Below are 14098 nucleotides of genomic sequence, written 5' to 3' on the forward strand. Positions count from 1 at the left end.
CCCCATATTTAACACGTATTGCTTGTTACATAAGACCCCTGGTGTACATTGAATATCCATTCATCCCTGTTACACCTTTATGTGTTGGCTCTCTATGTCTGTACATAGGGTGAAATGCGGTTTCACTAAAGTTATTATACCCTAAACCTAAACCTGAAATTACCTTTAGGATCTTTCTTTGGGGTTCTAATCTCCCCAGTGTACATGCACCGAACAACCATAGGCTGGAGCCACCTGGAAGCTCGGTGCATGTACATATAAAGACAACTAAATAGGAAACTCAACAGTGTGTTAGGCCTAGAAACATTATTTAGATGGCTGTTTTATTGTTGTTGAAAGCTTGAAATGTCCACAATGCGAAGGGACCTTGTTTCTAACACACACACACACACACACACACACACACACCCCCACGCGCGCACCCATCTTTAGCCATTCTCTCATCCCCAGAGCAGGAGAAAAAATCCCAGGTTTTGCCTGATAAATGGGTTTGGATCCACTGTCTGTGAATATCTTTACCGTAGAATCCTCAGGGTGGAATATGTAAGACATACGGCCCTCACTCGTACCCAAAAATCCTTTAAAACATTCTGGAGCTTCACACAGAACTTCTTCAAGGCTTTGGTCACTGGGTTCATGACAAGCCGAGCATAACATCCCTAAAATTGGCATAGGTGTCATTTTTGTTTAATATTCAGGGGGTTATCTTGTGCACTCTTAAACAGGAATTGTTCAGCGGCTTTATAAGGGGCATTAACCAACCCAAACCGTGAGAAACAGTAACAGGTTGACCTGACACATGGTCACTTACTCAACCCCACCAACCCCCCTGGGCATGCACCCTTCTACATGACATAGGGTCATAAATCATTACATAGGGTCATAAATCAGGCTTGGGTCATCAATCATTAACGGCCTGTCAAATGGACCCTTACTCACCCCATAGCCCCCACCTAACCAGGCTTGCCTGACCAGAAGACATGCACACGTCATCACTACATAGGGTTCACATAGAGTTCACATAGAGTTCACATAGGGTCATCAATCAAAATTTTGACACGTCACATCTACTTTAATCTCTCTCCTGTACATGATTTCCCATCGCCTAAGCAGAATGCATTACAGTCATCTCCCAGTCAGTACAACTATATTTGCTATTTATATATTTCTTGCAAAACCTTGTACTAAAACAAAACACTCAAGTCCTATTTAGGTGTAATTAAATTACACCAATTATATCAGGTGGTTTAATTCCGGTATTTTGCGCCAGTCTGTATAAAGTTGCTTGTTCCCATGGGATCTTAATGGGACTAGCTCTTTTGCGTAATTAAAATAACCAGAAACAGGGCTTGTGTGTGTTGAGTTGTCCAACTCCAGGACATGATGCAATAGAGGGAAACCCCTCAGTCGGCAGAGCAGCAGTCACTGAGCTTTTTAGGCTGCTGCCAGTTGGTCTGTTTACAGAACAGCCTTTCTTTCCCAATTTGAATATTGGTCAAACCAGTCTAACTCAGACTGGGGGAAAGCAGGATGTGTGGAAAGACTTAGAGCTACATTTTGGTCTACAACTCGGTTCACCGTGACATGAAACATAATCAGGAGGGCTTTTCTTTGACTTTGCCACACAGCGTCTTTGACCGAATTCTGATTCAGTGTGTACCTGCCTGGTACAAGCTGGCCATATATAAAAACACTAGAAGGCAAAACGTTTTAGGGGTTCGTGGTACTTCGTAGACTCCTGCCACTCTTAGATTTAGCCTCTGTGGAATCTGAAGCAGCTGAACACCTTGGCTGCCCGATAGTGAAGTCACTTTTAGGGTACTTTAACCTAGGCTATAACCTTGAAGGATGCTTGGACTTACACCTTGCAAACAACACCCTCGTTTTATTGCAAGTGAATGGAGAGCAGAAGTCCATGTTACAGTATTACAGATCTTTATGGGTAGGAAGTTGTAGAGGGATTAGAGATGTTTGGCACAGGTTTGGTGCCATCTATATTGGTCTGTTGTAACGTATTGGCCTATTCAAAGGATGATAAGTACATCCTAAATGGACATTGATAAGAACATTGATAAGGAACATTGAACATAAATAAAGTGCATTTGCCTAGTTGCAGATGGAAAAGAAGGGGGGGGGGGTAGCCTAGTCCGCAAGCTCATGTGACAGAGAGGACGACATGCTTATATAGAACTCAGAGTTGACCTAGAATGTCTCCCTAGATTCCAGGTGCCTTTTCTTAGAAGACAAAGCCAGAACCTAAAATGGAGGCGCCCTGACCGGCCTCTCCACCACATGTCCATTTATGTGGGTGGCTCATCATGTCTTGGAGATGGAAGGGAAAAGGGATGCTTTGCATTACTCAGTCTTGCCTTTGGGGGGGTCAAAGGTGGTGGTGAAACGCCTGAGAACGGCTTTGGCTGTGCTAACATTTCCCATCCGTCTTTAACATCTCCCCCCAGCTAAACTCGCTGGTGGTGAAATCCTAGCTGTGAGTGAGTCATTCCTAGGGCTTGATAATTGTGTGGGAAGCAAGGGAGATTCTGTCTTTTTTCTTTGTATTATCCCTTTGGAATGATAATTTGGCTGTAGCATCCAGTATTTACTGCAATATTACAGAGAGAATTCAACCTCTAAAATGTGCTCACTCTGACCTCCAGTGTGTGACCTGTAGGTGTGGCTAATATTTCAGCATTAAGCAAGCTCTGCTTTGTAAACATCTCACAATGACATTCAGAACATGAGCACATCAGCCCGGTCGCTCACAGCTCTATGAAATATGTTATGTCGGATTTTGACATGGAACATGGGTATGTGCCTTCTGACGTCAATATATATATATTTTTTAAAGTCTCAAATGCATGCTGTTTATCGTCTGCATATAGATAGAGTAGCATAGAGACCCCTCCCGGTGTCAAATAGAGTATCCAGGAATTCGTGTTGCGTATCAGTCACCAGGGGTTTTATCATCCGATTTTGCGCTGCTGACGTAGGCTATTCAAGTTAAAAAACATTTTTTTACATCGTACCGCAGTGTCTGTAAAATTCCTTTAATGTCGTGTCCACCAATTGAATTCATCCAAGCCCTTCTCGCCAGCCTTCCTCCCCAATACCCCTTCTCTATCACTCTATTTTTAGAGCGCACTGTAATCCCTCCCCCCTCTCCATTTTCCTCCCTCTCCAGCTCTATTTACCTATTTTATGGCACGCAGTCAAAGGCAGAGAGCAAGCTCTGTTTAAATCAAATCACATTTATTTGTGACATGCTCCGGATAGAACTTTACCATGAAATGCTTACTTATGAGCCATTTCCCAACGATGCAGATTAATAAAAAAAACAAGGAATAAAATACACAACAATGAAGCACCAGTACCATATCAATGAGGTAGATGAAAATGCGCAGCGCTCCGTTTTTAGGTCAGTGGGACACGCAATGGCGCTCTCTCTCTCTCTCCCTTCTTTTGATCGATGAGTGGAAACATTGTGACGTTCCTGACATTCTAGTTTTCTGTTTTCCCTCGCTACTTTGTTTCTAAAACATACTATTATTGTGTCTGGGCGAAAACCAAAACCGAGACAGAGATGGCTCATCTGGTGGCTGTGGTGATTCTTTAGGGGGAAGAAAGACAGCAGAGCAAAATAGGAGGGAATTCCTATCTGGCTGTCTCCCACTGTGGAAAAAAGACAGAGAAAAGTGTCCTGGAAGGTGTAACCACTAAAAATATTATGCAAATGAGGAAAGGAGGAAAGGAGCTGCCACCTTGATAAAGATATACTGTAAACTAGTATTATTATGTAATAAAATGGTCATACTCTAGATTGTTATGATGAGGTTGAAGCTAGGTCAAGTTGTTATGATGAGGTTGGGACTAGATCTATATTGTTATGAGGTTGAGACTAGGTCAGGTTGTTATGATGAGGTTTATACTAGGTCAGGTTGTTATGATGTGGTTGTTACCAGGTCAGGTTGTTATGAGGTTGATACCAGGTCAGGTTGTTATGACGAGGTTGAGACTAGGTCAGGTTGTTATGAGAGGTTGAGACTAGGTCAGGTTGTGTAACCCAGACAAGCTCTATAGCCAAATGAAGTGGCTAGAAAGTACTCTACTTGTACTGAGTTCAGTTAGTGTGTCAGTGATAGACGGAGTAGAGACGGCTTTAGATCCGATCCCAAAAATAAAACCAGACCTTATTTAGTCTTACTTGAGCTATTGTTAGATATAGTGGTAGCAAAGACCAGAAATTAACCGATTAAATACCTAACATTAGAAACAATATTGAATCTATAGAAAAAGAGATAAGAAAACAATATTTGACCAAAAGCTTCTGTTACTGATCTACAGGTTTTCCTGTTTGACTAAAATTTGAATCAATAAGACAGCAACCAATCAGAACAGGCCATCATGATTACCTCAGCGTTCTGTTTGATCTGTTATCAGAATCACAAACAGCAACGGACTCTGTCAATGTTTTGGCTGATGCAGTCTTGTTGGCTCAGGGAGTTGCTTCAGAAAAAAAATAATGAACTAGTAATTGTAACACAGCAATGACCTAGATAGATTATTAAGTTGAATCCTCACAGATCTGTTTTTCTGGTGGAGAAATAGAAAATCTAGATAGGACACACAGTGCCCTGTTAAGTGATGCATAATTAATGTCTCAGCGCAACAGATCTAGAATTAGCGCATTTACGTTATGTAACATCTAGATGAGTCAACTGAACTGCGAATGCAGCAACACCACCGACCGATGTTGGTGACTTGTGAGAAAAGGGGACGTTGAGCAATGTTTCCCGTCGGTAGGGGCACAGAATGCACTCGATACATACTAACTAATCGTGGTTGTGTAATACCTGGCAGGCTCTCTAGCTGGCATTTTATAAAGGAACAGAGACCTTGGCTCTCTCCTCTGGTGCCGTTGGGGAATCACAGCCAGTTGAATAACAAGTCATATGTCAGCTTCAGGACATCAGCCCACATAGACAGACTAAGCAATAAGTCACAAATTAGTGATTCTTTGAGTTGACCTCTTTGATAGATTATTGTAAACAATTGTGCCATAAGAGACCAATGTGACCGTATAGCTACATTTACAAATATCCCACCTGGCAACTGATAAAGGTTATAGAGGGACATTATTAGAGGTCGATACATAGACGGTTTGCGCTCCTTCCCTTTCTCCCTCCCTGAATGCCCGTCCCTCAGTAACTGCAGCCCCGGCACTAGGTCAGACTGGCCCTCTTATGTGACTGTCTGATGCAGCGCTGTTACACAACACTGTACAGAGAGAGCTTTAGACACTGCAGCTCAGAACCTCCCTTACCCGCGCCACCCGCCTATTTTTTAATTTGATTTAACCAGGCAAGTCAGTTAAGAACAAATTCTTACTTGCAATGACGGTCTACCGAGGAACAGTGGGTTAACTGCCTTGTTCAGGGGCAGAACGACAGATTTTTACCTTGTCAGCTCGGGGATTCGATCCAACAACCTTTCAATGGTCTAACCACTAGGCTACCTGCCGCCTAGCAGCCTCTGAGCAGTGTTGACCTATATTCCTGTGAGTGGAGTGGGAAGGGTACCGGTCGTGCCGCTGCGCTACTCACCCTCCCTCTCTGTATACACCCAGGCCGGCCCACCTCAATACCCCACCTTCTCCTCCACAGAACTCCAATAAGGGTTACATTTAGCAAAGTAAAGTCCTTTTGAGTATGAGGGACTGTGAAAGGTGATCAAAAGGAATGTTCAGATTCAAATCCAAGATTAAACATTTCTTACATAATGTTATGATTATGTCATAGTAGCTCGTATACTTTCTGGGCACAAGCAAATGGTGACATGCCAGTGTATGAGTGATGGCAGATCCATTGCAGTTTGGATCACGTGTCAGATTCGCAGTTATGAAGTCATGTGAACTTAAGACTACCCTGAACTAATCACATCATGAGTTTCGAGGACTGTATGTTCTGTCTCGATCATCACCATTGTACAGTAACATTGAAATACATTGAATGCCTAATGTATGTCACAGTGGGAAGGCATAGTATTTATGGTAACTAATGAATGTTCTCTCTCTTATTCTCTCTCTTTCTATAGTGCGTTTCCTCGTGAGCGATCCCAGCCTACAAGAAAAAGTCTTCCAGTAGACCAACTGACCTACTTCCCTCCTGCATCCTAGAGACTTCAAGGATTACAGAAGAACCTACTTTGAAACTCAAATTTCACAAAACTTTGTCACGTAATTTAACAAATGAGGTTCAGCCTTAGAGAAGCACAAATACCTCACCCCAAGTTTTTCGCAGATCCTGCGACTTAAAGAGAAAGTTAATACAAATAAGTTCTCTCCAACGAACTTTCGTCCTCTCCCTTACCCCCATTTGGCCTTAATGCCAGATCACCAATCTGGTCAAAAGGACTCAACAATGGAAAGCCTGAATCTTCACTTTGCATCGCCCAACAACAACAACGACCTGGACATAGACACATACTCTAACTACAGCGAGAGCCTCCCGCCACTGTCTCCCAGACCCGGCGACGATGACGTCCCGCGCCGCCAGACCAAAGGCGGCTCAAAGAACAGCATGTCCAGCCGTCGCAAGCGAGAGTTCATCTCCGACGAAAAGAAGGACGCTTCCTACTGGGAGAAGCGGCGCAAGAACAACGAGGCGGCCAAGCGTTCCAGAGAGAAGAGGAGGATGAACGACATGGTGCTGGAGAACCGTGTGATGGCGCTGAATGATGAGAACAGCCGCCTGAAGACGGAACTCCTGCAGCTGAAGCTTCGCTTCGGCCTCATCAGCACTGCTTCCTACATGGAGAAGAGCCAGCAGCTCTCCAACAGCGGAAACGGACAGTCCAGTGCTGGTAACCCCTACTTCTCCAGTAGCGGGTACTCCAGTGCCTGTGGTAACACTCTGCTGAACTCCGACTCGTCCGAAGCAGAACAGTCCACCAGAGGGGAACGCCACACCCCACTCCCAAAATACTCCCCAAGAGGATCCCTCTCCGACGGGTGCATGTCTGACGACTCCTCCAGTCCCGAGCCCATGGGCTATGAGATCAAGATGGAGTCCAACGACACTGACATGGATGCTGGTCTCCCCACTGGGATCTCCTTCAACGGTGGCCACCAACACAGGTCCCAAGAGGCCGACTGTGCCATGGACTTCCACCACAACCACCAGAACAACAACCGCCAGGAGTCTGCCAGCCCAGCACCCCAGCAGGTAGCAGCCCCAGCCCAGAGGAGTGTGATCCAGATGTACCGCTCCCCCAGCTCCTCCTATATGGAGAGCCAGAACCAGAGGCAAGCAGAGGACATGGAACAACAACAGTCCCAGGTCCAACAAAGCAGACAGTCCGAGAACACAGAGACCATCACAGAGGAGGTCCAAAGGTACCGAGCCCGCGAGGAGCAGCAAAGACATCAGGAGACACAGAGAACCCAGTACAGCTCTTATCAGACCCAAGATGGCGGCCACAAGGAAGGATTCGCCCCAGAGCTCCTCCACCACAGTAGAGAAGAAGGCAACAAGTCAAGCCACTCCTCCAACCAGCACCACATCAACAACGCCTATCTCAGTACCCTGGATGAGGAGGAGCCCCCAGTGCTCACTTACGAGGGCGGCCCCAGGGCCGGAGAGGGCTACTACACAGAGTCCCACTCTGGGAAAGACACTTCGTCTAGTGATGGCGATCAAAGGAGCTCAGACAAAGAAGGTGGTTCCACTAGCGATGACGAGTCACCGTCATCTTCATCTTCCGAGGTCGGAAGCTACAACCAGAGGGAGACATCACAGACGTCGGTGCCACAGAGTCAGAGTGGAGACGATCAGGCCACCTACCTGCCCCACAAGCTCCGTCTGAAATACAGAGCGCTGTCCAATCAGGGGGAGGCGCCAAACAGAAGCCCCGCCTCCTCCACATCCCCCTCCCCCTCTCATCCCCAGCATCCCTACCTGGCCCTGCCTAGCAACCACCAACATGGCAGCCATAGCAATGGGGAAAACAAAGAGGCAGAGAACGAGTCAGAGTTCTGCTAGCAGAGGGAAGCAAGAGAAAGAGAGGAGGTGTGGAAGGAATGCAAAAAGGGATCCAGCGCAGGGAGGAAGAATAAGAGGTGTGAATAAGGGAGCACCAAAGACTCTTTGAGATACTGCGACCAACAACCAACCTCAGTTTTGCTTCATCATCAGGTGTCTCACTCCTTTTCACCTACCACTATGCCAACAGACACTCCTCTTCGATGATGATGATAATAACAAGGACAGTCAAAGTGATGTTCACAATCACCACAGACAGATTCAAAAGACTTGGTTCACTGTGTCACCATGTTTTTATATGGACCCTTTCCCCACTCCATCCATTTATCCAATCCATGAACAATGATAATAATAGATCACTTATTGGTTCAGTAAATGTGGTGGAGTGAAAAGAATGAGGGGAATGGAATGGATGGAACTCACATTTTGTTTCCTTCGGGAAAAGACAAACATCACATCACAATGGAAGGTTAGAATGAACGTTAAATGGAAGGCTGTTTTCAGGCTCTGGTTTGAACTCTCAAGTGGCCAATTGCTTTGTGGGTGGTAAGGCATTCTGGGAACATTCCCATGACCAAAGAAACACGTCCAACCCCCCTGACAATGAGTTCCATTCTTCCTCCCCACCAACAACACAGCTGTACCAGTTTCCGTTACTCCCTAAACACCTATCCCTGCTCTATGCAGAATAGGACACCCGATCATTTTTCAAGCACTTGGATTGTACATAACTGTGATATATAAAATGTACATATATTTAAATATATTTTACAAAGAAAAAAATGAAAAACAACAAAAAATAACAAGGAGAAGTGGAAGTGGAAAAAGAAAAGCTATCCGTTTTTCCTTGTGAGAAAGTTTTTGTACAGTCTGTTCTCAATGTCAATGAAATGCCTCAAGTTGTTTTCTTAAAAAATGTCTGTATGAACCACCGCTTTAAGAAACTCTTTTCATTTCGATTCCATGTCACTAGCAAATGCCTGGAGCAACCTACCTTCAATTGACCTTTTACTGACCTCTTACACACACACACAGAAAGCCCCTGTTAAAGCCAGTCAGGAACATATCACAAGACTACACACTACACTTTTTGAATGGTAAAACCATGAATACAAAAGCACATTGCAATCCAGAGCTCAACAAATTCTCAATTCATTAGACTTACTGATCATAGGAATCAAGTAGTAATTGCACTTGAGAAGCAAATGGGGAAACTACTCTCTTCTCACTCAAAGGTGCCTCTACTTTTCATAGGTCAAAAGAACCAATCCCCAATCTTGGCCTTTACATTGAGTTGCTTTATCAGCTGTGGATCATACAGGTATGTATGTACTAGTTAACCGTCTCACATCCACGTGCCTGCCTACTGGCCGTTCTGTATAAATGTAAAGTTCTCTATCTCTCTTGGATACTGTTGTTATTATTATTTTATTATTATTTTCTATTTTATTCAGTTCTTTTGGGGGGTTATTGTGTGTTTTTCCGTCCCCTTGTATCTTCCTGATTGTGATACTGTAACGTATGTATTTTACCCATGTCCCTATCCCTTGACATTTGTACTCTGTGATATTGTTCAACGTTTGTGGTTTGCCGGATGGTTAAGGAAATTGATGGTCCAGAAATGGGTAATGCAATGGTTATGACAACAACTCATTCTGATTGTTGAAAGATTGAAAACATTGAAAAATAAAAGGATGTTGAAAAAGACATAAATGAAAAGTATTGTTTCATGTGATTTTTTAACTTTTGTTGCGCTCTTTCTGCTCTAATGGTGAACTTCATTCACACAAACACATGATAAAATGGTCATAAATGGAACACCAGGGAAATTGAAGGGGGGGAAAAATATTTCAATCAAGTTGGCAGATGACTTATGCAGTTTAAAAGTAGACATATATTATATGCCATATAAAACATATACATGTAGAAAACTCCCCAGAATATGATTTATTACAGGACACATCTTAGCACAGAACACACTGATCAATTCGACTCTGTCCTGTACTCCTATAAACACAGCTACAAATCTGCAACATAAATATCTTCAGTATTTTAGTGTTCCTCCCCTCTTCTCCTCTGTCCATTCCTCCCTTCGTCCAGTACTGTACCGAACAGAACTTTTAAAACGAGGCCATAAAAATCTACACAGATACAAACACAAATAGCTTCAGTATTCTAGTGTTCCCCATCTCCTCTCCTTCTTGCCTCTCCTTCCTCCCTCCCATCTTTCCTGGCAAAGAGGATTAATAGTAATGTGAAGAGCATCAGTGTGACACACAAACACACACACACACACGCTGTGTCCCAACGGCCAGAAATACACACATACACACACACAAGCACACTGTGTCCCAACGGCCAGAAATACACACACGTACGCACGCACACACACACTATGTCCCAACGGCCAGAAATACACGCACGCACAAGCACACTGTGTCCCAACGGCCAGAAATACACGCACGCACACACACGCACACACACTGAGTCCCAACGGCCATGCCAGTTAGGGCACCGGAATCTAACATCCATGACGTAACCGTGGTGACCTACTTACTCATGTCATAAACTCTAAACTCCACCAACGGACACACACACAAGCCGCCGGGCGGCAGAGTCCTGAGTACAACACATAAACACACACTAAGCTACTACACACTCTCACACTCTAGTCAGTAATCACATAATGGGTGAGAGGCTTTTGCTCCTCAACATTTTGCAGAAAACTTTTGGGTTCAGTTTATATAATAGCGTGGCTACAGTGCATCATCTGTCTCTTGATAAACTAATATGCCTAACACAGTTATAATAGAGTACACTATAGGCCCAGGCTTCCTGTTATGGAAATATCCACATAAACTCATTTGGAAATAGTATAACGCTCATCTCTAAATAGATTAACCTTTTACAGCAGTGGGTTAAATCAGGGTCACACATAGTGTTTCTTTTCTTGAAACGAAAGTATACACCTCACACACATGGTTATGGGCTAAAAAACAAGAAGACGTCTGTACCATGTCAGAAATACAGTTGAAGTGTATTACATTTTGAGTTTGCATCCCAATATTACACTTTATATACATCAAAGAAGACTGAAATATAACAAAACCATTTGACATAGAAACACCGGATTTTCGTCTGCTTTAAAAAAAGAATGTTTATGAATTTTGAACAATATGAGTAACATTCCACCCATGAGGCCACTAGGTCATTTGACTGCAGGATAGGGCTACTACATGTAATTCACACATCTTACAAAGTGACATAATATATATTTTGGAGTAGGTTTAGGCTGTTATGGAAATATCCACATAATCCATCTCATGAGAGAATAAACTCATTTGTCAACGTTTATATATCACTGCATCAGTTATAATATAAAGGTGTGTCTCTTTGAAAAGAAATACATCTACAGAATGAGAATGTCCACAGAGCCCTATAATCATGAGTTATTACTGTAAACTCATTGGTCTCAGGTCAGGTTATGTAACACCATAGATTCTATGCTGTACAAGGTATGTCTCTTGATAAAAACGAATATGTCTAGTAAAGTCCTATATATCTATACCTACTTATTCACATACACCCTATATACTGTAAATGCATATATATGTATGTATGTGGTGTATATACTGTACAGTATATAGGCTGTATGTGTATAAGTAGGTGTAGATTTTTTACCCCCTGTTACATCATGATTAGATTTTTTGTATACGATCGTCAAGGGTCACTAGCTCTGAAACAGTAACGGCTTTTACGTGACCGACTGGGATCCGTCCCAGAATGCACCCCACCACGGCGCGGATAACAAATTATATAACAGCGTGGAAGAAAAAAATGCCTCTAGAGGAATTTGAGTAGGTTGGCACCTCAGTTGGAACATGCTGTCGATGTAAGAAATAGCACAAGCGCTTCCTTTCACTGGGATGTCAGGAACAAGATGATATTTCACAGTATGGTTACGTGATAAACATTATAAATGGACTATTAGCAATTATGAGTAATATCAATCAAACATTCTCAAGTGCCATCTACAAGTCACTTTGATGCAGTGGTAATATTTCAAAGTATTCTTACATGATGAGAATAACAGTGACTAGCGAGTATTTATAGGTTCTGTTATTAATAATTCATTACTTGAAATAATATAAATGAAACACTCCAATGGCCATTCACAAGTCAATACAGCATTATATTTATAATCAATATATGGGGAATATGGTCATATATACCCTAACAGGTGTATTACATATTGCATTCTATAACAAGCCTTGAACATAATTACAATAATCAAATAATTGCGTAATAAGCAAACATGTAAATGCAAGTCATTGCCTAACCACCACAACCTAACCACCACAATCATTAACCATTCATTTCCTCTAATAAAAAGAATAACATCACTCAGTCTTCCTCCATCTTCTATCAGTGAATCTACACATGTAGCAGAGATCTTAAGACTTAATGGTGTTCTGTGCATCAGTTCAGGAATACAGACACCCTGTTGCTGGTGATTAGTTACCAGACAGCTATGGGCTCTATCCTAGCTTGTACATTTCCCCTCTGGCTGGGCTTATAGATGTTGCCACGGCAGCCAGTCAGTCATAGCAAGGTTTTGTCCCAAATGGTATCCTATTCCCTATATAGTCCATATATTTCTGGTCAAAAGTAGTGCACTATATAGGAAATAGAGTGCCGTTTGGGACGTAGCCAAGGTGACATTCCGTAGAAAACCGCAGTGCTTTGTGTATGTAAGTATAGATAGACTCTACCGGTTCACTTCCCTTCTCTCTCCCTCTTTCCCCCCATCGCTCCCCCTCTCTTTTTTTCAACCCTTTTTTTCAAAAGCTGTAGTATGCAGAAGCTTGCGAAAGCAGCTCAATGGAAAAGTAGGTCATTAGGGAGGGGCAGAGAGGAGGATGAGGGTTGAGGGAAGAGAAGGGGAATTCAGAGTGAGGAGCGGAGAGGGAGGGAGGGAGGTTACGTCACATGCCTCTGCAGTGTCAACTCCGACAAACTCATCAAAGCAGGACGCGCGCACGCACACATGCACGCACACGCACACACACGCACACACACCAGTGACTCAACCCCTATTAAACACAGCCTCCTCACATTGTACATAGACAAATCACTATGGGTGGAACTACCTAATGCCAGAGGCCACAGACCTTGTTGACTTCCTGCTATTGTTACTGACGTAACTTCAGCTGAAGTAAAAGCAAAACAAAACGTGGGAGTCTTTGATGTTCACACTGATACCATCTGATAAGCTTGTGCATGTTTTTCGTGCACATTTTGATTAGGCTTGAAGGAAAGAAATTTGAGTGGTTTGAAGCTAGGGGCAAAAGGTTGTAAGGAGTGCCACCATTTTGGTGCAAAGACATGTCATCATTGTAGAACAGGCAGGTTGACGTTTATTGTCATGAGTCTTGTCCTGGAGTAAGAACTGAGCAATTTCCCCTTAGCAGATTTTGACTTTGCAACTGAGCTATGTAGAAAAAAGAAGGAAGGGAAGCCCTGCTAAGGTACACAATAGTAGGTTTTTATAGACAGAAGGTGCTCTTTGGTAAAAGGGGTGAATTGGTAATGAAAAATGCATGGCATGTTCAATGGAAACAAAGTTTAAAAACTCCGACACGTTTCAGCTGATGGCCTTCGTCAGGAAAATTGGCTATGTTGTAAAAATTCATGAAATTCTTTTTTGCTTTTTGTCCTTATTATAAAGTTAGGGTTAGGCATTAGGGTTAACAGTGTGGTTACGGTTAGATTTAAAATCCGATTTTGTGGCTGTGCCAGCTAGTGACCACTCTGCAGAGCTGCCTCCAGAACAAGATTCATGACAAAAAACAGTAACCTGTGTAGAACAGCCACAGGTGGGATTTGAAATGGTTGCCGTGACCAGTAGCAGGAAATAAGGTAATAGGTCTACCACTGTCCCGCCCTGTTACCCTGGGATACGCAGCAATAGAACACTGTTTTCTTTCATCAAGAAAGATTCTATTCTGCTATTTTTATACTCTATATACTACTCTGCTACTTTTACACACACACACACACAC

At 43.1% G+C, this 14098-nt stretch overlaps 1 protein-coding gene across 1 annotated transcript in view; it reads left to right on the plus strand.

The window, feature by feature from the left end:
* The window catches only part of nfil3-5 (nuclear factor, interleukin 3 regulated, member 5), a 39163-nt gene extending 29408 nt beyond the window's left edge, over nucleotides 1–9755 (plus strand). Inside the window, exon 2 of the mRNA XM_071389367.1 lies at nucleotides 6091–9755. Within this exon, the coding sequence (XP_071245468.1) occupies nucleotides 6381–8036 (1656 nt within the window). The 5' untranslated portion in view covers nucleotides 6091–6380 and the 3' untranslated portion in view covers nucleotides 8037–9755. The remainder of the gene's footprint in view (nucleotides 1–6090) is intronic.
* Nucleotides 9756–14098: the final 4343 nt, after the last annotated feature.

This window comes from Salvelinus alpinus, chromosome 2 (assembly GCF_045679555.1).
Source record: "Salvelinus alpinus chromosome 2, SLU_Salpinus.1, whole genome shotgun sequence".
Classification (NCBI taxonomy): Eukaryota; Metazoa; Chordata; class Actinopteri; order Salmoniformes; family Salmonidae; genus Salvelinus; species Salvelinus alpinus.